The sequence below is a fragment of the Eucyclogobius newberryi genome, unplaced genomic scaffold (assembly GCF_026437365.1).
Source record: "Eucyclogobius newberryi isolate DKJ021-1_F unplaced genomic scaffold, fEucNew1.0.hap1 SCAF_12, whole genome shotgun sequence".
In the NCBI taxonomy this organism is placed as follows: Eukaryota; Metazoa; Chordata; class Actinopteri; order Gobiiformes; family Gobiidae; genus Eucyclogobius; species Eucyclogobius newberryi.
Window position 1 is genome coordinate 10817703 of NW_027315746.1, and position 27271 is coordinate 10844973.

At 41.6% G+C, this 27271-nt stretch overlaps 1 protein-coding gene and 1 long non-coding RNA gene across 2 annotated transcripts in view; both read right to left on the minus strand.

Annotated features, from left to right (window-relative positions):
• LOC140356062 (uncharacterized) overlaps positions 1 to 27271 on the minus strand; it is a 334871-nt gene that overhangs the window by 100773 nt on the left and 206827 nt on the right. The window lies entirely within an intron of this gene.
• Positions 2023 to 27271, minus strand: part of LOC140356052 (epidermal growth factor receptor substrate 15-like 1) — a 34497-nt gene continuing 9248 nt past the window's right edge. Inside the window, exons 11-24 of the mRNA XM_072440766.1 lie at positions 26936 to 27092; positions 26114 to 26176; positions 23208 to 23311; positions 21831 to 21903; positions 20246 to 20407; positions 19261 to 19458; positions 18654 to 18818; positions 17282 to 17414; positions 16868 to 17007; positions 15816 to 15876; positions 12488 to 12570; positions 11570 to 11624; positions 6208 to 6284; positions 2023 to 2199 (exon numbers count right to left, since the gene is read on the minus strand). Coding sequence (XP_072296867.1) covers positions 2047 to 2199; positions 6208 to 6284; positions 11570 to 11624; positions 12488 to 12570; positions 15816 to 15876; positions 16868 to 17007; positions 17282 to 17414; positions 18654 to 18818; positions 19261 to 19458; positions 20246 to 20407; positions 21831 to 21903; positions 23208 to 23311; positions 26114 to 26176; positions 26936 to 27092 — 1624 coding nt within the window. The 3' untranslated portion in view covers positions 2023 to 2046. The remainder of the gene's footprint in view (positions 2200 to 6207; positions 6285 to 11569; positions 11625 to 12487; positions 12571 to 15815; positions 15877 to 16867; positions 17008 to 17281; positions 17415 to 18653; positions 18819 to 19260; positions 19459 to 20245; positions 20408 to 21830; positions 21904 to 23207; positions 23312 to 26113; positions 26177 to 26935; positions 27093 to 27271) is intronic.

Below are 27271 nucleotides of genomic sequence, written 5' to 3' on the forward strand. Positions count from 1 at the left end.
CCAAATAAAAAGAGGAAGAACACTGTAGGCCGCAAATATCTTCAGTACTTAATGCAAATACTTGGGTTTTCATTTCACTTTTTTTTCCCAGTAAAAATGCAGAACTCTGAAATATAAAAGTTCTCACGCTTAAATTTCTTACAGCGTGTTCATAATACACAGAATCATTTTAAATAGTTACTTATAGAAGTATAATAGAGCTCCTCCCAGTACGTGGTTGTGAGTAACTCTAAAAGTATTAAGCACTAGGAAACCATTGTTAACGTCCTCTCATTTTAACCTCCGTGTCACCAATGAGTCACTCCAATTTGACAGCCTTTTTAAAATAGTTTTATTCAATTATGCGTTTCAATTTCATACATGCTGTGCACCGTAACACATGTCGATAAATAAAATACACTTTGTAACTTCCCGCAGAAAACGGAGCAAATGTTATGAACCGATTAAGCCTGATTGAACCACGAACACAAGTCTGAACACCACCTCCAAGTTTAACTCGTTAAATAAAGAATAAAGAAATATCCTGCAGACGGTTGAAAGAAGGTAAATGCCAAGAAGTCTTAAATCTATATATAGCACCAAATTAAACAACTTTGGTTCACACAAAACTATTTTTAAGTGGAGTGTGAACACAATGGGTGTTACAATACAAACTATTCATCAGGACTAAAAGGAATGATTACAAAGACTATTAAACTGTAGCAACACACGACAAACTGAACTAACAAAAGGATTCCCAAAGCCCTTTTTTCACATGTTTAGAATGTTTCGAATGGACACAAATCAGGCACGTCATAACCAAACCTCAGTAATTGCAAATGGTTTTAAACGTGATCAAAATATTCTTTAGATCTGGAAATATTGTAAGTTTTTGGCGTCCGATTACACACGTTTGGAGATTTCTCACAAAAGTACAGTGTAATCAGGACAGAAACGGTCTTCGCTCACAAGCTAAATGACAATTTGGAGGCAAAATGATGGACGTGACCGGATTATGTCTGCGTGGTTAAAATGACGTGCCTGATAAGCGCACATACTGCAGCTAAAGTGAAAATAAAAACCTTCAAATGTCAAGGCATGCACGGTGCAATTGAATATTTAAGTTTAAAAAAATATATTCCCAACTCATCCTCGTGTTTACAGTTTTCTGCACAAATGATGAAAAGTATCAAAACATAGTGCATTGTACAAGTCCTTCATAGAATACACACTCGATACTTCTGAAGAAATAAAAAATAAAAACTATAATATTATGAAAGCTATTTAAGAAATATACAGTACTGTGCAAAGTGTTCTTTAAAAAATGCTCAACTAAAAAGATTTGATTAAAATTGCTGATATTATTTTCATTAAAAAATGTCTGTAAAAAAAGGTAAAAAATATTTGGATCGAGTTCGACACAAACTAAGAAACTATATTTGTAGCTCAAAGTCTTTTTTTGTTGTTGTTAACAGAATAAATATAAAATGTGATTCAACAAATTAAAAGCTTTATCAAGACCACTGCAATTTAAGTAGATTAAATTATATTCAAATTTAAAACATTATCCAGTTAATTCAGGTCCTGATTCAGGCACAACATTTCAACGCAGGTTCTTCAGTATTCTTCTCGTACATTTCCCTTGTTTTTCTTTCTAATTTAGTGTGTTTCGTACACACATTTAGTCCTCTAGAGCCTCTCATTCCTCCTGAGCCCTTTGCACAGTACTGTAACGACAACCCATTATGGCCATACGCTGTAGTGTTAGTCGCAGTTTGCTGTAGGTGGGGTTGCGTTTAAATCCTAGTGTTTTTGAAGGCAGCTTTCCAATCAGACGGCTCCACGCTGTCTTTGATTACGGCTGCCATGTACTTTGGGCAGCGATGGCGCTTAACGAGTAGCTAAAAGTGGAGAGCTTTGACATCAGTCTGGTGGCACGGCGGGAGAAAACACTGGTCTCCTGCGCAAATTGGTGACGGGGCCAATGGTTGTGAGGAGCCGCGTCTGACGTGAAGGAGCGCAGGAAGTGGATGGAGGCGTCGCCGGGGGGAACGGAAGGAGGAGAAGTCAGGATCTGTGGACGGGGATGTCGCCTCTGCTCAGAGCCAGGGCCAGCTCCAGGTCCTGCTGCTCCTGGAGTCTCAGTCTCCTCAGTCGCTCCTGCTCCTCGCGCTCGCTCTCGCGCTTGGCCCACTCCAGCTGAGCGCTCTCATTTCCGAACTGTAAGAAGGAAGACGACACTGTGAGCGACGACGACGACACTGTGAGCGACGACGACGAGACTGTGAGCGACGACGACGACACTGTGAGCGACGACGACGACGACGACACTGTGAGCGACGACGACGACGACGACACTGTGAGCGACGACGACGACACTGTGAGCGACGACGACGACACTGTGAGCGACGACGACGACACTGTGAGCGACGACGACGACGACACTGTGAGCGACGACGACGACGACACTGTGAGCGACGACGACGACACTGTGAGCGACGACGACGACACTGTGAGCGACGACGACGACACTGTGAGCGACGACGACGACACTGTGAGCGACGACGACACTGTGAGCGACGACGACGTCACTGTGAGCGACGACGACGTCACTGTGAGCGACGACGTCACTGAGCGACGACGTCACTGAGCGACGACGACGACACTGTGAGCGACGACGACGACACTGTGAGCGACGACGACGACACTGTGAGCGACGACGACGACACTGTGAGCGACGACGATGACACTGAGCGAGGACGACGACACTGTGAGCGCCGACGACGACACTGTGAGCGACGACGACGACACTGTGAGCGACGACGACGACACTGTGAGCGACGACGACGACACTGTGAGCGACGACGACGACACTGTGAGCGACGACGACGACACTGTGAGCGACGACGACGACACTGTGAGCGACGACGACGACACTGTGAGCGACGACGACACTGTGAGCGACGACGACGACACTGTGAGCGACGACGACGACACTGTGAGCGACGACGACGACACTGTGAGCGACGACGACGACACTGTGAGCGACGACGACACTGTGAGCGACGACGACACTGTGAGCGACGACGACGACACTGTGAGCGACGACGACGACACTGTGAGCGACGACGACGACACTGTGAGCGACGACGACGACACTGTGAGCGACGACGACGTCACTGAGCGACGACGACGACACGGTGAGCGACGACGACGACACTGTGAGCGACGACGACACTGAGCGACGACGACACTGTGAGCGAGGAGGACAACACTGTGAGCGAGGACGACGACACTGTGAGCGACGACGACGACACTGTGAGCGACGACGACGACACTGAGCGACGACGACGACACTGTGAGCGACGACGTCACTGTGAGCGACGACGACGTCACTGAGCGACGACGACGACACGGTGAGCGACGACGACGACACTGTGAGCGACGACGACACTGTGAGCGACGACGACACTGTGAGCGAGGACGACGACGACACTGAGCGAGGACGACGACACTGTGAGCGACGACGACGAGACTGTGAGCGACGACGACGACACTGTGAGCGACGACGACGACACTGTGCGCGACGAAGACGACACTGTGAGCGACGACGACGACGACTACACTGTGAGCGAGGACGACGACACTGTGAGCGACGACGACAACACTGTGAGCGAGGACGACAACACTGTGAGCGAGGACGACGACACTGAGCGAGGACGACGATACTGTGAGCGAGGACGACGACACTGTGAGCGAGGACGACGACACTGAGCGAGGACGACGACACTGTGAGCGAGGACGACGACACTGTGAGCAAGGACGACGACACTGTGAGCGACGACGACACTGTGAGCGACGACGACACTGTGAGCGACGACGACACTGTGAGCGACGACGACACTGTGAGCGCTGGCGGAAGCGCGAGCGTGGAAGTGGATGCGATTGGAAGAGGATCGTTTGAAATCCGAGGATGATTGCAAACATATCAGAATGATTTTTGATATGTGCAAGAACCAGATGGACTGATTCTACTGAGGTCATCTGAGAGTGAACTACATGAACTCAGAGCTAGCCTGGCCAGTCAAGACCATCATGAACATTTTATTTTGAAAATGCTTGTAATGTTTGTAAGTCGAGTGCAAAATGACAGTTGGTATAATTAACAGTAATCTATTCATCAAAACATCTTTGCAACGATTCAGATGTTTTATAGATTTGCTTGCATGTAAACCTATGAATGTTTTCTGGCTCGTAAATAAAAAACAAACAAACATGAATAAATGAATAGAATAGAGAAGCAATTTTTCGGACAGATATTTACAATTCAGATTTGCGATACACGTTCATAAAGTAGGATTCTGTTCCAGGAGCCCCAGGAGCATTAATGCTTGAGAGAAGACGAAAATATGAACTGATAAATAAGAAAAGTATCACATGAGAACACAGACGGAAGAAAGTATTTAGCAAAGAACCAAAATAAATAAAACATGTAATAATTACAGCTTTTGCCATTTGATACTTTTTTGATACTTTTTTGACACCAACTGAAATTGCTTTTTCGATTCGATCATGATACATTGTGCCATGTGGAGATGCCATTGCTTTGCCTGGAATGTTCCGCAGTTACAGGTCAGATCTGCGGTGAGGCGACCCTGTTAGAAGTCGTGTTTTATCCTCATAGTAGTATTTTTGGAGACTAAACACCTGTTAGTGGCTAATGTAACACAGGCAGTTTAAAGCCTACTGCAATGGCCCAGATATATAAATAAAGTTCTGATTTGAGACTGACCAGGCTAGAAACTAAAGGATTAAAGAAAACCTGCTTAAGTGAACACTGATGTCTCTTTAGCACGAGAAAGAAACATTAAAAGACAAATTTAAGAGTGATGTTCTGTCATTTCCTTGATTTTTTTTTTCACATTCCGTCTTTGGAGTGCACGAATTTTTATGACCGACATATTGAACGCATCGGTGCTTATGATTCATTTTGGTCACATGATAGAGAGCAGACGCTTGTTCACATGCAAAGGATTTCAAAGCGGACCACACCACGCCCTCGCACGGTCTTACCTTGACGAGCTCGGATCCTGGCGGGGAAACAAGAACGACAATAAAAAGAGCTACACACACAAAGAAAAAGCACACAAACGGCCCATTCGCACAAAGTCAATGTCAAACGGCACGAGGAGACAGTAGAAGCTGCCATGCAAAACATCCACTCCGCCTGCGGTCAGGACGTGGCAGACTGAACGGGGATTTGGAGCGGCGATGGGCTGCTTCCAGGCATATCCGCGCCTGACAGCCGGATCAGGCCTAAGTGTCTTCACATGGAGACGTGGAAAAATGCTCCGGGATGCGTTACCTGACGGGGCAGGTTCAGCGAGCGAGCGGCCTAATCCCGCTTCCTACGGCGAGGCGGGATAACAGGAAGTGTACGAGACCCTCCACCCTCCAGACACAGGACGAGCGCTACGGCGAAGACATGCAAACAGGTGCTCGGAAGCGGCGAATCGCGGAGGGAAAGCGATGGCGAGGGCTGGCGAGGGCACCCGAGAAACCACTGGGTATGTTTGGATAATGATCATGGGTTAGATCGGTTTGAAGAATCAAACTTAAATCAAAACTTAAATGATCAAATTGACGCAAGAATTGACAAATAAAACTGGAGCGTGACATTTGTACGTTTCAAAATGAGCCACAGTTCACATATTATTGCTCTAAATATTGATCAAATTTGGTTTTGATAACATTACACACATTTTCTGGTATTTTTTTGGTCAAACTGTTATTTCTATTGTACATCGAGACTTTTTAATTACACTATCGCCAAAATAAAAGTTGAAATATGGTGACTTAAGGCTTCTGGATAAGAGAATCTTGACAAATAAAAGCGTATTATTAAAGAAAATTGGAAATAGTTTATTATTTTTTGTACTTTAAGTCAATTTGCAAAGCCGTTAAAAATCTAAATACGACTACGACTGACTTTTTATAGCCAACCAGTCACAAATATTCAAATAATCGATTTGATTATTACAGTTTTGGCGTTGCGATAAACTCCCTGCTGTGACACTAACTGCTCTTTTCCTCTGGGGCCCCTGCACCAGCTCCGTCTAATGCGAGGAAGGCTGCAGCGCTCGGCGATGGACAGGACATTGAAGCCTTGACAGCGTGATAAAGTCAGCAGCTCATGTGCGGACAAACGGTGCGGCGCGCTGCACTTACAAACTCTGCACCCGCCACAGGGAAATCTTTGGATAAGTTACTCGAATGAGGGGCGCTCTGCTGTGCACTGAACAGACCTGACGGAGAAGGAAGACATTTTAGTAGACGCAGGGTTCTCTGAGTGACAGCTGAGATGTCCCATAGTGCATCTGAGGTTCTCATTGATCCAGTTTGTCTTATACTTAGACCTCAGTCCATCATTTCAAAGACGACAGGACTGCAGCGCTATATACGCTTTTCTTTTTGGAAGTTTACAACCTGCATGTTTTTATTCCAAACGATACACCCAATATTCAAGTTTAGCACATCTCAAACAACATTCATAATATCGATACCGTATTTTCTGCTCTATAAGGCGCACTGTCAATGAATGTTCTATTTTCGATCATTTTTCATATATAAGGCGCATTAAGCGAAACAAAACCGCTTTGAGTTCAGTAAGCGCAACCAGAATTAATCTATATATAATGCGCACTGGATTATAAGGCGCACTGTTGTTTTTTGAGAAAATGAAAGGCTTTGAAGTGTGCCTTATAGTGCAGAAAATACGGTAATGTAATATAATCTACGTGGCTTTTCGGATTCTTTCTCTTGCCATTACTATTAGTTTAATTTCCTTTCAAAACTTTATTTCGGACACAAAGCGGTCCACATAGAACAATTATACTTTAACATTGTTGTTTTAACCTGTGAGTATGTTATTGCCGTTGGTTTTAATCTGTGAAGCGCCTTGTGAGTCTCTACAAATAATGGTTTACTCCCTATATTTGCTAACGTGTACATATACCGGCAAGCGCACGTAATATCTGCAATTTTAGAATAATTAAAATGGCCTTAGATCGCTGCACCCACCCAAGAAGTACAATAGACCTTCAATTTCACCCAATCAAGTTAATCACCTTTAAGACCTTTTCAGACCTCGGGAATACCCTGTGATACCCACTCCGCACGTCCCATCTGCGGCCAGCTCCGTCTCATGGGAAAATGCACCGACGGGTATAATAAGCTCGAGCGCATTACTGCATGTGCTAAATTTACACAGGAAACCCGCGCGAGCATATGGTGCGCCGAGTGCCCATGGGAACGACATGTTGGTCAAAAGCGAGGTGTGAACCGCATTTAGAGTAACAAGCGCTCAAGCAGAGCCGTGCACTGTCTCATGTCACTGTGAAAGAGGGACACACCCAGAAGACGCAGAGCTCTGCATCGGCGCCGTCCTCGTTTACATGTGGTTATTGTTATTGATCCTGTGAACGCCACCGACTCTTTATCAGAAACGATTACAAGAAGTTACTAGTGACGATTTGTACTTTGGCTTCGTCACTGTCGTGTAAACTACGACGAGTCTGAGCGATTGTGGTCGGTTTAATTCTGCCTTAAAACAATTGCGCATTATGACAAGGTTTAAATTTTGAAGATGGGAAAATGAAAAGCAGTTTGTAGATTAGGGCTGCAACTAATGATTATAGTGCTTGACTAAACCACTAAATTGACAATACATTTTTACCAAAGAAATGCTGAAATATAGTGCCTGAAGGCTTCTAGAAAGCAAATATATATGAATAAAGTGTAACTTTTCTTTATTTTTTGATAACTCGATTTAAAAATGTCGCCATCTTTGTTTTAAAAAGGTGTTTTGACATTTGTGTCAGAGTCCAGATACAATAAAAATGATCAAAAAACGATTCATCATCGTTATTATCGTCTAGTCACGATTATTCCTATTATTCGTTGCGGCCCAAATGATGAGGTCATAGTAAACGTTCAATAGGCCCAGGATTTGTAAGAGACAAAAGTTCAAGATGTCTTTATATCATTAACATTTTCTCTGCTGTAAATGTTAAATACGATCATCATTTCACACGGTTATTGCATAAGTATATGTTGTGTAGTGTAAATAGTCCCCAATAGCCATTCAACAGGGGGGACAAATAGTAATATTAAAATGTTTTACCCATCATTTGACCTGGATTAATACGTTGACCCATAAACGGCAGAGGAGTATCGTTATTAAACTCCTTTGAAACTCTGATTCACCCTCAATTTGCTCTGGATTTTATATTTATTTGACTTCCCCTTTATTATTTATCCAGGCAGATCAACTGAGACCTAATTATCATTCACAACGACAATGATTGACTGTCATTGCTGCCGTTTTGTATTAAATGTGTTGTATTAAATAGACCTAAAACCTATACACAACTTGTGATTTTGACATTTGTGAATAAAATATTGCACAGGAATCGAAATCAGACACAAATTTCCCATAACAGACAGATCGATATCCACATGTAACCACTGATTATGACTTTCAGAAATGCACTTTTTAGTGCGTGGAACAAGCGGAGCCTCCACAGTGTTGTCTCTCACTTCCTGCTGCGTTGGATGTGGCCCGGTGGCTGATGGTAAACCTCGACCTCAGAGTGGTAGTGCGAAGGGGAACACGACTTTCTCACGCTGCGGCTTCTGCTTACAGAGCAGCTCCAGGTCACACCGGAAGGGCACCCGGGTGGCAGGGCCCGAGGGTGGGGCACGAGTCGAGTGCGCACGGGTGACAAGATGAACTCCGGCTAAAAGGTGGCGCCGAGGTTAAGTGTGGTAAAGGCTGTGTTTTAAACTCTCCCCCCAAAAACCGTCTTCACAATATGGAGAAAAAAGAATAACTAAACTAAAAAGAAGTGATGCCTTTAATATGCTTATTCTTGTAACTGTGACGCAAACGTTGCAATCTTTGGAGTGCCATTAAGATAAGATGAGCTTTATTTGAACCACAATGGGGAAATTTAAATGTTGCAACACAGATTAGGTACAGAAAAGGATTAGGCACTGAAGTATAATAATAATAAAAAAATATAGCCGCAAGCGGCAATGATCGGCCCTCGCTACGCCGCCGCCACGCCGCAAGAGGAGGGGGCGCTAACGCGCCCCAATTGTCCTTTTATTACGCCTACTGCTGAATCTGTGACGCTGTCACATCTTCTCCCCTTTGTTTTACCATCAAAAAGCAATTTTATTTTGAATTCTTGGCAAAATGTGGGGCTTTGCCGCACAGACACCGTGACTCTTTGAATAAAAATGTGGATAACTTTTGATGGTCCACCCCTGAAGATGAGTCTCACCAAATTTCAGGTTAATATGTCTAACGCCCTAAGAGGAGTTTGTGAAAGTCTAAAGTGTAAACATGTTCTGGCGATTTCCCCATTGGAATAACATGGAAGGTTTCGGTCATCGTTACGGCAAAGCCATAACAATTATGACATGGGTCTCATTGACCTTTTTGATGGGGATGCTAACATTGAGTTGTGTGTCAAATTTCATATAATTTCGCAAAACTAAATATTTAACCTCCATATAAAATCTGTAGGGGGCGCTGTGGCTCCAAATTAATTTATTTCACTTCAAGTAGGTTTAGGGCAAAGAGTTTAACAACTGATTCTAATTTGACGCAATTCGGACTTTATCTGCGCAAACGGCAGAAATGTTAAATTTGGGAGATTTCTGAAATTCTTGCTACAGTTTGCGGCTTTGCCGCACAGAGACCGTGACAGGTATCAATGTAATTTGGATAACTTTTGATGTCCCACTCCTCAGTAGCATTTTCACCAAATTTCAGCTTTTTAGGGCCAACGCCCTGGGAGGAGTTCGTAAAAGTACGACGTTTGGAAAAACTCCGAAGTCATGTTTAGCCATTTTTGAAGTAATATGGCCGACATTTGGTTGGGCGGACGGCGTTGCCGTAATAATATTTTTTACTTCTCTTGTCACCATCTACCTCTGCGCCAAATTTCATGATTCTACGATCAGATTTTTTTTGGGTCATTTCCCATCTCTCAATGCATTTTTGGTACATTTGGGGGCGCTGACGCGGCAATTTTTTTATTTTAGAAAAGGGAAATAGCCAGAATGTAGAGAGGCACGATTTTTAGAGGTGTGCAAATTTTTGTGACTTTTCGTCAATGTTCACTGGGTGAAAAATAGGGGGGTTGGTCCCGAGAAGAAGAAAGAAAGAAAGAAAGAATAATATTCCGATACGAAAACAATGTTTCCCATTTTCCAAATATCATAAACTATACATTTTCGGAAAGCGCTCGCGCTTTCCTACCTCATGGTGTGGGTCCCTGGTCACTGACGGGTACTTTTGTTAATTTTGAGTGGGCTCCGCCCACTTTGTGTTTTTGGCCCTCTATACAGTAATAATGTTCATTTTTTGCATTACATGCTTATATGCACGGAACATGCAAGAGATGGGGAACGTATTCGTGAGGTACTTAGCGCAAATGAGTGCTTTACATTGAGATGACGACCGCGAAGTGCTCGTTTAGTGCGCAATTTTGCACGGGAACGTGCAAAAGTACACTTCCTGAACATTACCCGTTTACAACGGTAATGTTCCATTTTCCTACTACTAATTAGTATGCACGGGGCGTGCATGAGTGAAGGAGTGCGTTAGTGAGTGTTTGGAAGTGGGCGAGCGCTTCGCGCTCGATTTCGTGCGCACTACGTGCGCACTTTCGCAGCCGTGCTTCGCACGGCCTTACGAGATTAATAGGCCTCTCGCCAGCTTGTGGCGCTAGGGCCTAAAAACTGATAATTTATTAAAAACCCTTATAAAAAAAACTATTTAAAAAATGTATTAAAAAAACTCATAAAAAAAACTATTTAAAAAACTATCATAAAAAACTTTAAAAACATTATAAAAAACTTATAAAAATAACTGAAATAAAAAAAAAAAAAAAAACTTATAAAAAACCTCAAAAAAACAAACCTCTTATTATCTCTCCATCTATAATTTGCAATATAAAGTGCAGCCCTAAAATGTAGTCCTTTGATAATCTACTTGATAAACAAAAATAAATAAACCTTTTTAACTGTACAAGGACCTTTTCAATATTTTAACCTCCGTCCTGATTCGAGACTAAAGGAACGGCGTTGGGACCTTCCTTATTAGTGGCAAACATCCACATCCCAAGCTTTATTTTTAGCCCCGTTTCCACGGCTTGTTCCCATGTTTTAGATGTTGATTTGTCTCTGTGTTTTCTCCTCTAAAAGGTCACAACACTTTGAACTTGCCGTTGCACTGCATCTCTACCAACTGCTTTCCTGTTTACAAGTTCAAAAGGAGGAACGACTTTCTCTTTGCACCCTCAGCGCACAAAAGGGAAGCTGCTCTTATTTTGAGCTAAAGTCCCAGGGCACCGAAATATCTTTGGTAGAATAACAGTCAATTAAAAATAAGCACCTAAGAAGATCATATTTGAGCGGCGCTGGGAGCAAATATAACAGTGCTCCTTATTAAACTTCTTATTTAAAAACGGTACTTTATAAAAAGAACAGAGGCCACACAGATGCACGGGGGTCTTACCATAGGGAGGCGCAGGGCGAACAGACTTCTTTGCAACTGCTGGGTTTTCTGACTTCTGTTTCAAAAGACAAAATGGTTTTAGCAGCACATGACTTTCATTTGAGTTTACAGCCTGATGCAGTAACGTGTGAAATGTCAGAACAGTGGCATTGGTTAAAGCCGTAGGTAAAATTATAGTGTTGTGTGGCAACTCTTGTGATGTAAGTGACAAGTACATTTCAACATGATTTGCACAACTTGCACTAAAGTCACCATCTTACCTTCTGATTGCAACTATAATGTTTAGATTCACATGATGGTTGCTCCATGGAGATGCAATTGCTTTAACAGGGATGTTGCACAGTATGGCATTAAATAGGGGACGAGACGCAATAACAACAAGATGAAAACATGATATAATTACTAGTTTTGTCTCATTTTATTTTTACCGTCATCATTCTGTATCTGCTTTTGTAAACTACAGATTTTTAGAAGGTGGAACTAGGCAAAGTTAAAGAACTGTTTGTCCGTGGCAAGTGTAAACACGTGGAAAAAACATCTCGTCTCGTGACACTAGGCGTGATCTTGCCCCATTTCTTTCATTTAGCTTCTCCAACCAAGTTACAGGTAAAAAAAAAGTTTTAAAAAGTTTCTTCAGTACTTTTTTCAAGCAATAAAAACGTCCACACCCAGACTGATAGGTTTATTGCCGTACAGTGGAACATTCTAGGCAAAGCAATAGCATCTCCATGGAGACAGGATTACGTTCGCTCAGACATCTCTCAAAACGTAACAAATTAAAGCGCAGAGGACATGAAATAATGCGACCAAATTGTTAATAGAGAACTGGGAATTGAAGGTTTGGTGCAGGTCCTCATTCAGTTTCTATGAGTGAAAAAAGAAAGCTTTATGGAATCTAAAGTCACGTCTGGAGCTTACCTTTGGCATTTGACTGAAATCTGCAAATCCTCCTTTACTCCCGAACGCGTTGCCCGCAAAGGGGTCCATTGTCCCGAACACGTCTGGGAAAAAAGACACAGGGAACGCCGGTGAGTTTGGAAACATTTGAACGTGTTTGTGGAAAGACCTTGTAAAAAAAAAAAATTAAAAAAAAAAAAATCTAATGAAGTAGCGCTTTATGACTCAAAACTATTTCAGGACGAGGGCAATGTGGCGTGACCGTTTCATTTTCCGTGACATTCTGGCAAACGGGGAAAAGGGAAAAGCAATGCGAGTCGGGGTCTTTGTGACGTATGCGGCCAATCAGCTAATTAAAGGTGTCAGTCGGTGGGCTGTACTGTGGCTCTGCTGTTTGGGACCAGAGCAAGTATGCAAGAGTTAATGAAGAACCGGAGCGATGGCTACAGTGGAAAAACAAAACATTGTAACAGAATATGTTTGTCGTCGGACGGGGCGCTACAAAAGGGCCCATTCACAGCCGCCGCCGCGCTGTTTTTCTTCTACGCGCGCGGCTACAGTCGGCCCTATGTGCGCGGCGCGGAGGTGTGTTCCGTCAGTCCGCCTTAAAACAACTTCCCCTCGCCGTGAAAGCGGGTGGTCAGCGGCTCTCGACCTGTAGCGCGCGGGATTTCTCTGCTGGTCACGGGCGAGGTCTTTGACAGTTCACGTACATGTTTAGAGACGGTTTTAAATCCTAGTTTGAATCGTCTTTGGATCGATTTGGTAGAAACGTACAGATCGAATTGTTGGGTATCGCGTTAAGTCCAGAAAATAAGTGCTTATTATTAGGTGTTTGTTGTCAGGATCGATTCATGCATTAAAAGATTAAAAGATGACAACGCTGATACTAATAGTCCTAAATAGTCGTGTTTGCTTAAGGAAAGGGTCTCTACTGGTTTATGGTTTGTATAAGGTATTTTTAATTACAGCGTTGACAAATACCTCAATTTCTACATCTGAACTAAAAAGATGTTTAAGGCCAAACTCAATTCCACAATGAAGAGAAATTTATAATACACTACACAAGAGAAACTGTAAATTTACATGAATAAGTTTGATTTGAAAATAGCCAAAAGTGGTATTGACCTTATTCCGCCCCGCCCACTTTTGCGTCTTGTTGCCACGGATCGGAATTTCCGCTGTAATGGCACTTCCGGTCGAGCGGGAACACCATTAATTTAAGTGGAGAACGAGGGAAACGTCTCGAGGATAAAACATGCTCTAAAGTAGATTGATTTGAGTAAAAATGTCCAATGTTCACGTGACCAACAAGTCGACAATTCCCCCGATTCCCACCACTTTGTGTTTGAGTAGAACTTATTCTATCTGGAGGTCGGCAGCCTTATGTTAACTTAACTAATAAAACCGGAAGAAGGATTGACGTAACCCTTCTTCCGATGGCGGCGCTCAGACAGGCTTCTGGAATACGGTGAATAACGTAAAGTATGAAAGATATAATCTAAACCCAGGTCATGTGTAGCAAACAGGGTCATAAGGTCAAAGGGGGTTTGAGGTACATTTTGCAGCGTTTTCATTTGTGTTTCTACAACTCCACGAAACTTTTATCCCTTTTTGTCTGGAAATGAGACAAGTTATTTTCCAGGGATTTCCAGGATGAGTGGGAACGCCGTTATTCCTTATTTTCACTGGAATTTGTGCTTGATTCATTTAAATTTGGTCTGGTTTGGATTTGATCACACCTTGCATAGCTGGTAGGTTTCACTCTGGTTTTAGTCAACTTTTGCCATATTCACACTCCATTTACTCTTTGATTTCATAAGACCAATTAAATGTAGGTCCTTTAAGACTAAAATATTAGTTGTAGTCAGTTATATCCAAAATGAACCAGTTAAATATATGCCAGTGTCTTGTACAAGCCCCACACTCACACACACTTTCTGTTATGCTTGGCTCCTGCACATCTCCTGTTTTTTCCCTAAAACGAGCACTTGTGGTGGCGGTGGGGGGCGGGGTATTTATAGTTTGGTTAAATGCGTAGGTACTGGGTATAAAAATAGGTCACAGGAAACCACAGGAAAAGTTGAAGCCACAGAAAGTTAAAAATTGTTTGCCCCTCATGCCCCCAAATTATAATTTAGATCCAAGACGTCACCCAGAGCAGCAATAAAAAGCTCTTTGAGAAAAGTTGCACAACTGACTGTTCCGTCACCTCCAAAACTCCAAAGTCACAGGCTGGGAAAAATAATCCAGTTTGTATTAAGTGTTAAGATGACTATACAACATACTGGAAAGAAGGAAATAGTAGGCTTTTGTTCCATGAAAGACCTTAACTGAACCTACAGCTCTACCAGCTACATGATAGATAGTCTTCTACTGTATATGGAGTATGATACATAGTATTCTACTGTATATGGAGTATGATTCATATAGTCTTTTACTGTATATGTAGTATGATAGTCTTCTACTGTATATGGAGTATGATACATAGTCTTCTACTGTATATGGAGTATGATACATATAGTCTTCTACTGTATATGGAGTATGATAAATTTATAGTCTTCTAGATACAGAGCCATAATGTGTCCATTAAGGCCATACACCACATTAACTCTTCAATTTCAATCTTTTGTTAAACTTTCAAAGTTATCTAAAGTCATTAATGTGAGTCCCGTGATTAGGACAATATTGCCTTTTGTACTAAACAATGATTTGTGATTTGGTTTCCAGGGAACAAAACAAATGGATAAAGATTGAAAATGAAATGCAGCTGGATAAACATTGAACTAGTCTGTGGCAAATGATTACCCAATAAAGCCTTAACATTACCATATCAAATTAGATTTATATTCACCTTTTATCCAAAAAAACAAATGCACGTTTTTGTTTTGTTGGATGGCTTATTACACTAAAAATGTATAAAAAGTCCACAAAATGTACTCTTATGGCCAGGAAGAGGCTCCACCCAACTGTTTCCATGGAAACACGACTTTAGTATGGAAAGACTTGTGTATGTGCATGAAGACTGTTCCAAGGTATGGTTATAAACACTTTATAAAGACTTTCCATCTACAGAAAGTTACATAATGTGCTTTTCATAAAGAATGAATGTTTGTTCAAATAAAAATAGTATTGCTCATTTGCATCTTTTACAGTGAAAACATAACAAAGAGGGGTGATTAACCTCAGAGTACTAGAACTACTTTGACTACAGGCACAGTTGTGTTGCAGGGCCCTATAGAGATCTTTAGCTAAAATAAAGTCAAAGCCTAAAGGTCAGGCTAATCCCCCCATGATCTGTGTGTTTCTTTTCACCATCACCACATGAAGCGTTTGACAGCGTTAATACCTGAGTCCTTTGCTCTGGAGCTGTTTGATGTGAATGAATCGCTGCTGCTGAAGGAACCCGGCTGAAAATGACAATATACATGTAAACGCAGGCTACACAAAAGAGAGTATTTACAACAAAACAAAAACACTCTTATTAGCATTTGCTTGCCATCATTGATAATGCTATTGGTCATAATATCTATTCTATCCTATGTAATGCTAATGTGTTTTGTGTAGTAAATAGATAATAGATAGTAAATAGAGGCTTATTCGTCAAAAGTACACTGTAATTGAGTTAAAAGTAGAAGGAATACTCTTTTAACACAGTAATCTGATAAATATTGGCATCAGTCTCCCAAAGTTGGAATTTACAATGACTGGAAAATCTGAATTATAACCAAAATTAGAATTACATTTATTCAGCCCCAATAGGAAATTCTAGCATTGGCCATTTCCGTAAGATAAATACATACAGTAAATATAGTATAATACGTTTTTAGAAAAGTATAAAATGAGGCCAAACAAGTGGTCTAATGTGGAAATTGACAGTTAAAGGTGCACTATGGAACATAGACCCGCCCGCCACATGCTTTGACCTGGAACGTTCCCCCGTAAAACATGTTCACTTGTTAATTTACATGTTTTTACAGCTGAAAAAATGCATTGAAACTGTGAGCGGGGATGCGCCTCCACAGATCTGACCTGTTAGTTGGCCTAGTGGCGTCCCCTGCTACAGAAATGACAAAATATCCCATCATATCTGATGGATATCTGAAAAAAAAAAAAGGCTAACCCTGTAGTTTAGATGTGTACAAACACTACATATTTCAGTCTTTTTGTTCAATTCTCATAAACGCAATTAAAATGTCAACATTGACCTAATAAATAAAAATACACAGCAAAACTAATCGCAATTGCAATGCTTCTAAATTAGACCAGAGTTATTATGTGTACCACCATATGATTAAAAGAGTATTTGAAACTATCTTAAATATAACACTTTCACTGCTGTCATTATTGGTACAAGTGAGGTTTGTTTTTCCACTTGCTGTTCAAAAGGCTTAGCAGTACCTTAGCTGGTGGCGTGGGCTTTCGACCGAAGGGGTCCGCGAACGCAAAGGGGTCGGACTTATTCGACCTCTTAAAGAAGTCTTCAGAAGCGGCGCCTCTGAAGCTATAACTCTCTTTAAAAGGATCTCCGCCAAATGGGTCTAAAAAAAACAAAAAACAGGACAGAGAGGACAGTGTGTAGCCGTGAGCCACTAGCGACGTGTCCAGGAATCATCTTAAGACGTTAACACCACTTAATCCTTACTTTATTGTACTTTTCCATCATATAAATGCAAACGGACTGGAAAATAACAACAAACATTTCCATTCATAATAAGTGGGAAGCCTCAGTGGGTTAGCTTTGGGAAATGCTTAGTCAGAAATGTGAGGATTAGTCAGCAGCAGTGGACAGGGCAGAGGGTAAATGGCACGTACCGTCTAAGAGGGTGGACTTGAAGGGGTCTTCTGTCTGGAAAGGATCAGGTGGAGGGTCTTTGAGGGGGCTGCTGCTGCTGCTGCTGCCACCGCTGGTGTTGAACATGGCTATCCTGGATTTCAAAGAGCTATTCTGTTTGAAGAAGGGAAAAATGTTTATTCAGTGCAAAAAATGTATTTCTTCTAAAATAGACTGACACTAGAAGCTGTTATTTTTATTATTGGAAAATTCATTCCATCTTCTTTTTCAAATAAATGTAACTTTTTCTTCTGATAAGATGATAGTGTATATACCCGACATGTTTCAGCTGCAGGACTTTTGCTTTCATCAGAGAAAGGTCGAAGTCCCGCCGCAGAAACACATCAGGTAAATAGGCTCTTGCTTGAATTCCATCGTCTTATTAGAAGAAAAAGTTATATTTATTTGAAATTTAAATAATAATAACAATGTTTTTATATATATCACTTTTTGGACACTCATTATTCATTCACTCCACACTTGCTGGTGGTAAGCTGGGGCAGAGTAACAGAAGATCTCCCATTCATTCTGACGATCTGGCATTGACAGGTCAGATAAGGCTTTGTATCAAAAGGTGCACTAAATAACTTGATTATTTTTTTAATTGTATTGTTCTGGCACTGCTTGTTTAATTAACCTGGCAAGCCAGAAGAATTCTCACGATATTTGTTTCACAAACTCTTGAGAATCCATCTGGCTGGATGTGAAAAGGACAAACAAACACGGTGACGCCAACAGACGTACTTCAGCCTATTTTAGCAGATTTAGAGCCTGGAGTATTTGAGGATGGGGAAGAAGTCTGTGCTTTTCTCGGACTGGATTTAACAACAGATTGATTTCTTGGCTTGTTCCTGTTGTGACGCTCCTTTGACCAATCAGATTCGTCATGACGTCAAGACTTTTCCCGACCGCTTTTGGCAAGAGCCTTTCCAGATTGATAAATTGTAGAACTCAGTTCAGAGTGATACACATATCAAACTGTGTGAGTCAAGTTAGTGTTTCACAACATGGCAGTAAAACCTACACTCCCTGTATTTATTATTGCTCAAAATACCTTGAAAAACATGCATTCCTAATATAGAGGCCTCACTTCTCTACAGATCTGCAGGTGGTGGACCCATTTATATTTGAATGTTGTACATACAAAACTGTTATGAAGGGAAGACTTTGTCTTGCCTTGTATACATTATTGTTAAAAATATATTAAGGCATAGTTTATTTGCCATCATGAATTGGTGGTTGGTGATGTTGTGTGTTAAAGTGGCCCTGTACCAGGACAAATTACCAGGACAATAAAGGATTAGCTTATCTTATGTTTATGATGTTTTCATATATTATGCAGACTTTACTCACCACACTCACAAATCCTCTGTTTTCCTTCTCAGCAAATCCATCACTGACGTCCTCAAAGTCTTTGTAGTTTCCTCCGTTGAGCTCCTTTAGCGCGCTGTTGTACTGCTCTATGGTCTTAGACACCTCCTTTTGGTTTTCCTGGATCATTGACAGTTTGGTGCGAGCCTGCAACACAAATGCACAGATGGTCAACTATTCAGTCTGTAGCTTTTATATTAAAGAGGCACTATGCAACTTTTTTGGTGATGGGTCTGCTAAAGATGTTCTTTTTTATTGCTCGAAAAGAACTTGACAGATATATCACCAAGCCAATTACAATGTCACCCAGTCACCATGGAGATACATACATTCAAAGCCATAATGCTGAATATTTTGGCAAAGCAATAACATCTTCATGGGGATAGGCTTTGTAGAAGGATATACTTAGTTACTTGTATGGACCACAAGTAATAGACAGAAAGTATGATGTTGTGTTATATTTAATTATTGAATTAACAATACAATAATGTACAATTTAAAAATGAACTCGCCAGGAGACTAATATTCATGTATCTAATGTAAAAGCATGTGTGATAACCAGTTCCAAAGTATAATTAAAAAAATGGACCTGGTTGAGTTCATCGTGGGTGGTGTTCATGGACTTGACGATGCCGTCCAGTTGCACACGTCCCGACATCAGATTCTGCTCCAGTCGAGTCTCCTCGTCCTGCAGCCGGTTCAGCTCTGCTTTTGTCTGGGACATGCTGTCCTCCTGGCTGCGCATGTCGCTCTCTTGAGAACGGATTTGGGTCTGAAGGGACGAGATCTGGACAAAAGATTCATAATGAGGGTAAAGTTTCACAAAATGTAGTTTGGCTGCAAGTTCCTCATGGCCACTTAAAGGTGCATCATGCATCTTCTCTCATGGAGAGTCTGCCACAGTAGTGTCCATGGAGACAGTGCTGCTTTGCCTGGAATGTTCCTCAGTATGGCATTGAACTTCAGAGCAGATGTTTTTATTGCTCAAAAATACCTTCAAGAGAGGTGTATCCTCCGGCAACTTTGTTTTCACTAGGCTGAGGCTTGAGGATGGCGGTGGGACAGCGCCGTTACGGCGCTAGCAAAAAGTACTTAAAAAATGTGGCGCTCAATATAGAAATCCAATATGATCACACTCTGCCACTTAGGAGCAGCGTATCGCGCCGTATTTTCAAAGTGTCAATATCTGCACTATTCTCTTCAAAACACATCTGTTTGCACTGCAGTGGCAGAATACTCGGAATAATGAAGAAAGTATCACATTTCAATTTCAATAAAAAAAAGATGTTATTGTTTATGGTTGCTCAGTAAAACACATGTTAAAAATGGAGCTCATCTTAGTCGATTCCATTCATTCCATCTTTTTGCCATCGCTCATCGCAGATGCATTCATGTAAACATAATGTCATTTTTCTGATTATGTCCAGCCCTCTAACTCGCTCCACATGTAAAATGTGGGAACACGTGTTTTTGAGCACGGCCCTTGGTTAAATTGAGTCCACATGTGCATTACCATGGCACCTGAAGGGAAACTTTGCTATAAACATGTTATTTTTATTAGGGAGCTTTCTGACCATCTGGCTCTCTTCTTGGCACTTCTGTTTGACGTCATTGAGCATTCCCTCCAGCTTCGCGCGCTGCTGCTCCATCTCCTCCAGCCGACTGTGGGCGTTCTGCTTCTGCGTCTCCAGGTCCTGCAGTCCAACGCTCTCTCGCTCAAAGTCGCCCTGCATGTCCTGAACACAACACATCCTTATGTCATGCTGATAACTTTATGTTCAGAGTACTCAGCTACATTTACTGGAGTCCTTTTTTGAAGACACTGTTTTTTGAGAGTAGTTTTCTGACTTTGAGTGAATTAACAGAACTCATACTTGAGTAATGAGTAAACTTCCTTTCTCCTCACATTGAGCAGAAGCCACACAAGGCAAGTTTATTTGTCGAACTCAATTCATACACAAAGTAACTCAAAGTGTTTTACATAAAAGGTAAAGATGCATTAAAATGAGACCGCTGCACGTTGTCGGCATCTTTTATGTTTCGCAAATCCAGGAGTAAGCAGTGTTAGGATTGACTAAGCTTTGGGGGGGGCGGTCTAGTTTTTGTTCTGAAAATCCTATGATTAAGAATAATGGTCAGTGTTTGATTGTGAATGGTTTGTGTTGATTAGGTTAAATAGAGTGTCAGGGGAACCCACTCAGACAGAGATGCCCCTTTTTCCTCAAAAATGCAGGATCTGGGATGGTTCAGAGCCGGTTCCGGGCTGGTGCTGGTTCTGTAATGTGCCAATTTCTAGTTTTCCAATATCTAGTTTTCCACGAAATACACGTTTACTAGCCATCTGTTAGCATTTGGTTGTTTTTCTCCCAACAACCCCACTAGTATTGGATGTATTTCAGTTAAACCCGACTTCTTTTGGCCTCTGCATTACTTGTGTTTACCAAGTAATTACTATAATATACAAGTTTTTATGTTTAGTGTTCCATTGTTTCCCGGTGCCGAGACGGAACCAGCTTTTGGCACCAAGAGCCAGGCCTTTTTAGAGTGGAAAATGGCAGAACCGCTTCTGAACCTGGCACCGGCACCAGAACCAGCTCGGTGGTAAACTCCACACAGACCACAGAAATGGGAATCTCCTCACTTAAAAAGAGCGGTTAAGAATGCCAACAACTTTGCAACCCATGCCACGATATGTGCCACCCCCGAATCAGGATGAATAAACTAGGTTGTGTCATCGAAGAACAGAATCGGTCGGACGACTCAAAACTTAATGCAACTTTAACTGCTTTCTTTTGACGATGCTAACTGCTAACTGCCAAGTGTCTTGCTGAAACTTAAATTAAGCATCAGCTGTTTTATGTGTACGAGGAATCCAAGGCCAAATTTCTACCAGTCATTGCCAATGGAAGATAATGTTTGTTTCTATTATATTATTTTGTATCGGTTGCATTACAAAAGACCAATTGGAGAAACTGGTAACTGGAAACTTTGTAGTTCAGTTTCCCTCAATAGAAAGTAAAACAGAAAATCCAGAAACACAGCGTTTTGTGGCAGAGCACGAACCAGGACAAGAGGATATTTTGGGTGCTGTAGTTTTAAGGGACATTTGAAACAGAATACAAATGAAGACGCTCTCAACTCTACCCACCATAACCTTACCTGAACTTCACTATTCTGTCTTCGTATGCCGTCCTCCTTTTCCCTGATCTCCTGCTCCAAAATGAACTTGTCTCTGAGGAAAAAAAGGGCAAAGATGAGGTGCAGCCATTTATGCTTTTTTAAAACGAAGCAACTCCTCGCACTTGACATTAACATTTGGCAGCGATGGGAGTAATGTGGTAATATTTAACATGCCTGGGGAGCGAGCGCGGGGTTTTCCAACACATAACAGAGCACACAAGGTAAAAGCCAGTGTAGTTTATAGTTTGTTTTCTTCTTCCTGAAATTAATGAGCATATAGCAAGTCCCGTTTATGATGTGCTGCTTCTGTTGATGTAAACATAATGGCCGGTTTACAGTAGGCAACAAATTAAGAGGGTGACAAAGTGCCGCTCGAGGCTTTAAGGACGCGCTCAAAAAGGTTAAAAAAAAAATTGCAAATGGTTTAGCAACCAAACCCGAGTACTCATCATTACAATGGGTTTGTTACTATGCTAGAGAAAAACATGGCCCCATTTGATTGCAACATATGGTAATATTAAATAAGCTCAAAGGGATTTTTAGTGGCGTGCATCCAGATTTGTGTTTACACTCGATGGTTTGTGCACATTCTACGATACAGATTGACGCCACTGACTTTACAAGCTAATTGGTAAAATATTAGTTTGAGCAGATGCTTTCAGGCATTCAATGACATATTATTCATGGAGCGGTCGTAGAGAACAATAGCTGGACGAGGTCATGCGTACAGATGTGGTTGACAGGAAGGGACAAGGACAACTCAATATCCTCAGAGGACTTAAGAATCTTCAACGATGCACTTTATCGTCATAATATTCTAAATTTCATTTAAAAAAAGGGTCATTTGAGGCGGTTGGAGAACAAAAGCTAGACATTTGAGACTTCACTGACTGAGTTCACTCCAGGATTTGTCCTCAAAGCTCTGGGACAACAACATTGGTAAAGAAGAATCATTATAAACTACACAATGGCCTAATGTCGAACAGGTGTTGATAAAAAAACACATGCATATTAAAATGAAACTAAAATGGAACAGAAAGCAAAACTGACACTGTAAAAAGCCCACAGATCCAGAACACTAAAGCCATTGTAAATGTGTAAATTTGTAAATATTTTGTAACATATATATCTATGTGTTACTGCTTTTATCTGTTTATGTTAGTGTCCAAGTGTGAAGATTAGATTTTGTTTAGATGGCCTATAAACATGGCATCTGTTACTATTTTGAATGTGGCAAAGCTCTCTGTTCTGTCCCATTTTAAATAAACTAATAAACACATCTCCATAGAGATAAGCAGGTGGTGGCTCTCCTCAGAAAAAACCCTGGAGGAGACCAAACACTGCTCGGGGGCTCACCTCTGCAGCCGAGCTATTTCCTGGCTGAGGTCATCCAGCTCTTTGTTCCCCGTCAGCTCCACAGGGGCCACGGGGGCCACGGGGACCACGGGGACGCTGCTTTCCTGAGGCACAAACGCCAGAAAACATCAGCCACGACAGTGATGGGAGTCGTGTACGGCGGGAGCGCATGCAACGCCACAACGTGGAGATGATGTTGGTGTGGAGCGTTTCCCACCAGTTTAGACACAGAAAACTCACAGAAAATAACTCTCCAATGCAATATATAGTCCAATACTTAGTCCAAAACATGTGGGTAAGTTTGGCTGATAGCTGCCCAGGATTAGTCCTGGGCAGCTATAGGATTACAGCCCAGGACTAGGCCAGGCTGTTATAGGTTTAGTCCTTGGCTGTTATAGGGCTAACCCTATAGCTGCCCAGGACTAACCCTATAGCTGCCCAGGACTAACCCTATAGCTGCCCAGGACTAACCCTACAGCTGCCCAGGAATAAAGCCCTATAGCTGCCCAGGACTAACCCTACAGCTGCCCAGGACTAACCCTACAGCTGCCCAGGACTAACCCTACAGCTGCCCAGGACTAAAGCCCTATAGCTGCCCAGGACTAACCCTACAGCTGCCCAGGACTAAAGCCCTATAGCTGCCCAGGACTAAAGCCCTATAGCTGCCCAGGACTAAAGCCCTATAGCTGCCCAGGACTAAAGCCCTATAGCTGCCCAGGACTAAAGCCCTATAGCTGCCCAGGACTAAAGCCCTATAGCTGCCCAGGACTAAAGCCCTATAGCTGCCCAGGACTAAAGCCCTATAGCTGCCCAGGACTAAGCCTACAGCTGCCCAGGACTAAAGCCCTATAGCTGCCCAGGACTAAAGCCCTATAGCTGCCCAGGACTAAAGCCCTATAGCTGCCCAGGACTAAAGCCCTATAGCTGCCCAGGACTAAGCCTACAGCTGCCCAGGACTAAGCCTACAGCTGCCCAGGACTAAAGCCCTACAGCTGCCCAGGACTAAAGCCCTATAGCTGCCCAGGACTAAAGCCCTATAGCTGCCCAGGACTAAGCCTACAGCTGCCCAGGACTAAGCCTACAGCTGCCCAGGACTAAAGCCCTACAGCTGCCCAGGACTAAAGCCCTATAGCTGCCCAGGACTAACCCTATATTTTGCACACTAACCCTATATTTTGCACACTAACCCTATATTTTGCACTCAGAATGTTTTTTGGATTGCACCTGCAAGTTATTTATTAGCATTTAGATACAAAGTTAGCGACAAGGTTATCTTCTTTATTCCTGTTTGCAACATGACAGAAACCCCCCACCTCTTCCAAACTAAGACAACCTATGGCATATTATTTGTTGATAGTATTATTGGCCCCCTAAACTTTTCTAAACATGTGGGAAAGGCTGAACATGTGAGCGAGTGGAGAGGTGGTGGCCCGCTCCCCACTGCTCCTTCTGCCAAAACAAAAGACACAGGAAGGAAATCTGAACACCTTGCATGACTAGAGAACCGCAGACACAATGGAAGACAGAGTGCACCAATGAGGAGATATGCGCGTCGGACAATGCAGGAGAATTTCATGCAGTGTGTAATACGCTCATATTTTAAAATTAGGCACGTGAGAACGAGAGGAGGACTCGCAACGGTTTTACTACCAACAATAGCACGGCATCGGAATGCAAAGTATTAAGTCAAAGCTGATTTTTATTTTATTTTAAATGGTGTAAAACAAAGTGAAAAATGTATTTATACAAGAGAATAGTATTTTAATTGACTTCATTTCAAAATCCTCAGTTATAATATTGTTTGAGCAGAGTTGAGACGTTAGAAGAAGAGATGTGATTATTCTTATGACAAAATTGCAATTATTGAAAGTTTGTGTTGATTATGCTCAGAAAATGAATATTGAAAGACATTTATTTGTTTTTAATATGATCAAATCAAAGAGAAAATTGTGATAGATCAATTTAAAGAAAAAAAACTGTCTTTAGTAACAATAGAGTAATATAATAGAGCTATTTGACTGATTATAAGATTGTAAACAGAGAAGTACTTTCATGGTATATTATGTGGTTTCTGCAATTAAGTCGATTTCCCATAGAAAACCTTTAGTTCGAAATAAAAACTATTTAGTTTTACCTCTTAATGATATTTCCAAGTAAATAAAACCTGATTTGCAGTGGTGGAAAGTAACAAAGTACAGAAGCAAAAGTACTAGGCATCTGTATTTTACTTTAGTCATTTTTACAGGGGATACTTTTCACTTTTACACCAGTACATTTGAGAGCAAGGATCTGTACTTTCTGCTGCACAACATTTTTAATAGCCAAAAACAAGTATGCATAGAATTCACTAGAAAATGAAATAAATAAATTACACTGTTAAAAAAAAGATCTGCACCTTTATCAAAATCACCACATTACACTTAAAGTACATTTAAACAGCAAAGACTATATATATATATATATATTTTTTTTTTTTAATGTGATACTTTTACATGTATATGTTTGGCTTCTCTAGCTGTTATTTTACTTTTACAAAACTGAGTACTTCTTCCACCACTGATAGTTTGAGTGAGTCTTATGGCTTTGCGCTAAACTAGAGCCAGAGCTCACTTAAAGCAGGAGGCAATGGGTTAAAGTCTACAGCAGATGGCAGCATTTTCCTCACAGAACTAAAGCTCGGGAAACTTAGGGAATTTCCAGCCAAATGAAATTGATTGCAAATAGTAAACATAATTCAGAACTTTTATATTTCCTTTGGCAGAGACGTATAGATCCTGGAAGATTGTGAGGTGCAATAAAAAAAACTGAACAGACTCAGGAATAAAACAGACTCATATGAAACAGTTACAGGACATGCAGAGCAGAGAGAGGATAAAGACGGACAACGGCGCCACCTGGTGACTCACTCTGCGAACACTAGAAAGGGGAGCGAGTTCAGGCCTCATGGCAGACATGAGCCCAGTATAGCCCTGGGGAAGAGGACATGGACAAGCAGAACACAACAGCATCATCACTTTGAAATGCAGAATCAGAAGAGTTAGAGTACTGGGTAAATGTCTGGGAGTTTCAATGTAAAGTTGAAAAACAGTTGTATTAATAGAGGGCAATATATCAAAATGTAAACAATATTGTGAGTGTTGTTTTGAAGTTATGCAAAATCAGAATATTGGTTAGTTCGTTTAGAGTTAGAAAAGCTACAAAAAGAGTTGAGGAAAGAAAAACAATGGCAAACTTTCAACTAAGAGTATATGGTGATATATTTTTCCACTTTGTGATTCATTTTACAGACGTTTCACATTTGTCTGATAATTAAACCTCAACTAATATGTTTAAAGACACGTTTTAACACATTTCTGTCTCGTCTGATTATCGATCATTTATGTCACACCTTTCATCGTAGTAATACATTATGTTGCATGAAATTTGGTTTCTGGATTAGAATTTAGGCCTAATTTTCTGTTTTAGACTATGGTTTAGTTCATATTTAGTCTTGGTCTAGTCCTTATCGTACATGGAAAACCCAAAGACATTTTCACATGTATGAGGCGTGTGAGTTTGAGAACCACTGCCCTAAAACTACAGACTCAAGCATTATTTTGCATTATTACAATAACGATCACCATAGTGTTCACTCAGCGTCAGTGACATTTATGCAGTACTACATTTATGATTGTATAGTTCAGCAGCAGAAAAGGACAGTAGACAGAATGACAGACGGATGTACTCACGACCCCAGCGCTGGTCCTTTCAGAGGGAGGGATCATGTCCGGGGTCAGGGCTGTGGGAGGATCCAGGTCTTTAGTGATCTTCTGTTGGATCAGGTGCATGGCCAGAGCGAACTGCTCACGGTTCAGTTTCCCCGTATGTTTTGTGTCAGCAAGACCCCTTTAAATAGAATGTTAGAACGTTAGAAAAACTTTATACTTAATATGGCCTTTACAGCCACAGACTGTTTTTACATGGTAGAAACTCCATGGTAGAAAATATTTAAAAGTTCCAAATGTTAGCTCAGACCAGTAGTGCGCATGACTTCAGGAGGCAGTCAAAATATTTCATTTCAAAAA